General features: G+C 60.7%; 1 protein-coding gene across 1 annotated transcript; it reads right to left on the bottom strand.

The window, feature by feature from the left end:
* Positions 1–605: 605 nt before the first annotated feature.
* On the bottom strand, positions 606–3,027 carry LOC122547871 (serine/threonine-protein kinase TAO2-like). The gene is made up of 2 exons (XM_043686442.1): positions 2,499–3,027; positions 606–2,378 (listed from the first exon to the last, which is right to left on the bottom strand). The coding sequence occupies exons 1-2, from the start codon at positions 2,946–2,948 to the stop codon at positions 1,218–1,220; spliced, it is 1,611 nt and encodes a 536-aa protein (XP_043542377.1). The 5' UTR covers positions 2,949–3,027; the 3' UTR covers positions 606–1,217.
* Between the last annotated feature and the right edge of the window lie 306 nt (positions 3,028–3,333).

Below are 3,333 nucleotides of genomic sequence, written 5' to 3' on the forward strand. Positions count from 1 at the left end.
AGGGATCAGTGGACAGTGATCAGGAGCAGGAACCCTGGCTGATTTCCCCTCTCTCTCCCTCTCTAACCCAGGGATCACTGGGCAATGATCAGGAGCAGGATCCCTGGCTGATTTCCCCTCTCTCTCTCTCTCTCTGACCCAGGGATCAGTGGACAGTGATCAGGAGCAGGAACCCTGGCTGATTTCCCCTCTCTCTCTCTCTCTCTCTCTCTCTAACCCAGGGATCAGTGGACAGTGATCAGGAGCAGGATCCCTGGCTCATGTTCCCCCCCCTCTCTCTCTAACCCAGGGATCACTGGGCAATGATCAGGAACCCCGCCTTAATTCCCTATCCCAGGGAAAGTCATGATTAGTTGGAATATGTGCTGGTCATGAATGCGTTCCAGACACTGTTCTCAATTCTGAATCCTATTGGTCCAGGAAAATGGACCACTCCTTCCTGTCTCTCCCACCTTCCCAAGGGGGTTGTGCCCCATTCTTTACCCCATTCATAATGTCCCTAGGCATCCGCCCCAGCACAGTCCCCAGCCCCACCCCTCCACTCCACTCCCACCGTCCCCATAAGGAAAGCGGTTTTAAATGAAATGAAATCAGCTGATGTCAGGTGGAGCTTAAACAAACAGAGAACGTTTATTTTAAAAAAAAATCACCAAAACAGAAATCTCAACAGAAACAAAAAAAAAATACAGAATCCACGGGGAACAAAGCAAGAAAATTATCATTTAACGATGGAACAACAATAAAAGAACTCAACTGTAAACAGGAGAAAGGGTCAGAAAACAGAGTCTGGCTCCCCACCCATCGGCCCTGCTCCCCCCACCCCACCCAGGCACTGCCCCCTCCAGGTTTAACTCCAAAGACACTGAACGTGGGGGCCTCAGGCAGTGACTGACCATTGCACTCCTCAGTGTTGGCCGGGGGAACGGGGTACACCCTGAACTGAGAGGAAAGCAGCTTCAAACTGGGAACCTCTCCCTCCCGGGGATCCCAGCTTCCCCCCCGGGGCCCGGTGACACCCCCCTCCTCTGGAGACTGGTCACTCCCTTCCAGGGTCTGGTCACTGCATCCCCTCCTCCCAGGGGACTGGTCACTCCCTCCCCTCTCCCTCCCAGGGGACTGGTCATTGCCTCCCCAGGTATCAGTTACTCCCTCCCAGGGACTCAGCATTCCCTCCCCTCTCCCTCAGCTGCTGACAGGTTCTCCCTGCTCCTCCTTTCCTACGGGATCCAGATGCCCGAACGTCGGAGAGACTGAGAGTTTCGGGTCTGTCCCCTGGAGCCCGGCCTGAGGCAGACCCCAGGCCTGAGCTTGACCCTGGCCCTGGCCTTGGCCATGGCTCTGCGCTGTTCCCGGGGCAACAGCATGGGGATGCGGCTGGGTTTGCTGGGTCTGAGCAGACCGACCTGCCTCAGGCAGCGGAGGGCCGGTGATGGGAGGCGGAGGGTCAGACCGGAGAGCAGGCCACACACACGCCGGTTGGCGAGGGCGGCCATTTTGGACAAGGCCGGGCCCAGGGCCCTCCTGACGGGAGGGCGTCCCCGGATCAGCACTGGCAGACGACTCCGAGACAGGCCCCGGCCCGCCTTGGGGAAGACCGAGAACAGGCTCCTCTCGTTGGCAAGGCCGCAGCGCTGGGCCACCTGGAAGACCGGCCTAGGCAGCCGCAGCAGCAGCCTGACCCAGAAGCGGCGGCCTTTCCTGGGCACAGCAGAGGCCCAGCGCCTGGCCGGCTGCAGAACCAGCACGATCAGGAGGTACAGGGACAGGAAGAGGCCGGGGGCTGTGAAGAAATATGCGGCCCCCAGGGCGACTGGGACGTAGTAGAGCGAGAGGCGGAAGCTCAGCGCCAGGACACTCAGAGCGCTGACCGTCCTGACCAGCAGCAGGAAGAAGGAGGTGGACACCGCGAAGACCAGGTGCAGCAGCACGTAGGAGGCAGCCAGACCCACCACCACCACCTCGAGCGCCACCAGCAACGATCCCAGGCGGCTCTGGGGACCTCGCTGGGACAGGGTCAGCAGAATGACCAGGAGGAAGAAGAGCAGCAGTGAGCTGGGACAGGAAGCTACCAGCAGGGCCAGCAAGGCGCACAGGAGGTGAGGGGAGGCGAGCAGCTGGGGGAGGGCTGGGGCCGACAGCCCAGAGGCTGAGGGAGAGACCCCGTGCCCCTCCCCCTCCTCCTCCTCCAGGAGTCGAGAGTCGTCCACATCGGGCAGTTCGAGACCGTCCTCGTATGACTCGGGGAAGGAGTGGGCAGAGGCCACTGGGGGCTGTGGTGTGGGACGGGGACCTGGGCCAGCATCAGAGCCCCTGGAGGACTGCAGCTCAAAGTACGGGACTTCGCCTGCTGAGCCGTCACCGCTACCCCTCTCCCCGGGGTCCCAGACCCTACTCACGTCCTCCAGGGAGCCCCCTAAACCGATCTCCCTCTCCCCGGGGTCCCAGACCCTGCTCACGTCCTCCAGGGAGCCCCCTAAACCGATCTCCCTCTCCCTGGGGTCCCAGACCCTACTCACGTCCTCCAGGGAGCCCCCTAAACCGATCTCCCTCTCCCCGGGGTCCCAGACCATGCTCACGTCCTCCAGGGAGCCCCCTAAACCAATCTCCCTCTCCCTGGGGTCCCAGACCCTGCTCACGTCCTCCAGGGAGCCCCCTAAACCGATCTCCCTCTCTCCAGGGTCCCTGTTCCTGCTCACATCCTCCAGAGAGACCCTCTCCCCCTCCGATTGCAGCCCCTCCCCGGGACCTACTTTGAGACATTTTGGCTGCTGCCGAATCTCAGCTACGTGTTTCTGGCGAAGTTCCTGCTCTCTCCTCTTGTTGTAATCCAGTTGATTACTGAGTTCAGTCTGGTGTTGTAAGCGAATCAGATCAGTGCGTGTTCTCTGAACCACGCTCAAGTGCCGGAATTCCTGCTCCTGCGTGGACTCGTGGTGTCTCAGTAACATGGCACACTCCAAATCTTTATGTGTCTGCTTCTTGTTCAGTTCCTGGTCGAAGGAGTGAAAGAGAATTCCATTAGTTAGAGGCGACAGAACGGGGGACGCGCGCCCAAAGACACCCCCTCCCTCGCTCACAGACACCCCCTCCCTCGCTCACAGACACACCCTCCCTCGCTCGCTCACAGACACACCCTCCCTCGCTCGCTCACAGACACACCCTCCCTCGCTCGCAGACACACCCTCCCTCGCTTGCTCGCAGACACACCCTCCCTCGCTCGCAGACACACCCTCCCTCCCTCGCTCGCAGACACACCCTCCCTCCCTCGCTCGCAGACATTCCCTCGCTCACTCGCAGACACACCCTCCCTCGCTCACTCGCAGACACACCCTC

Source organism: Chiloscyllium plagiosum, unplaced genomic scaffold (assembly GCF_004010195.1).
Source record: "Chiloscyllium plagiosum isolate BGI_BamShark_2017 unplaced genomic scaffold, ASM401019v2 scaf_1773, whole genome shotgun sequence".
NCBI classification, from domain to species: domain Eukaryota; kingdom Metazoa; phylum Chordata; class Chondrichthyes; order Orectolobiformes; family Hemiscylliidae; genus Chiloscyllium; species Chiloscyllium plagiosum.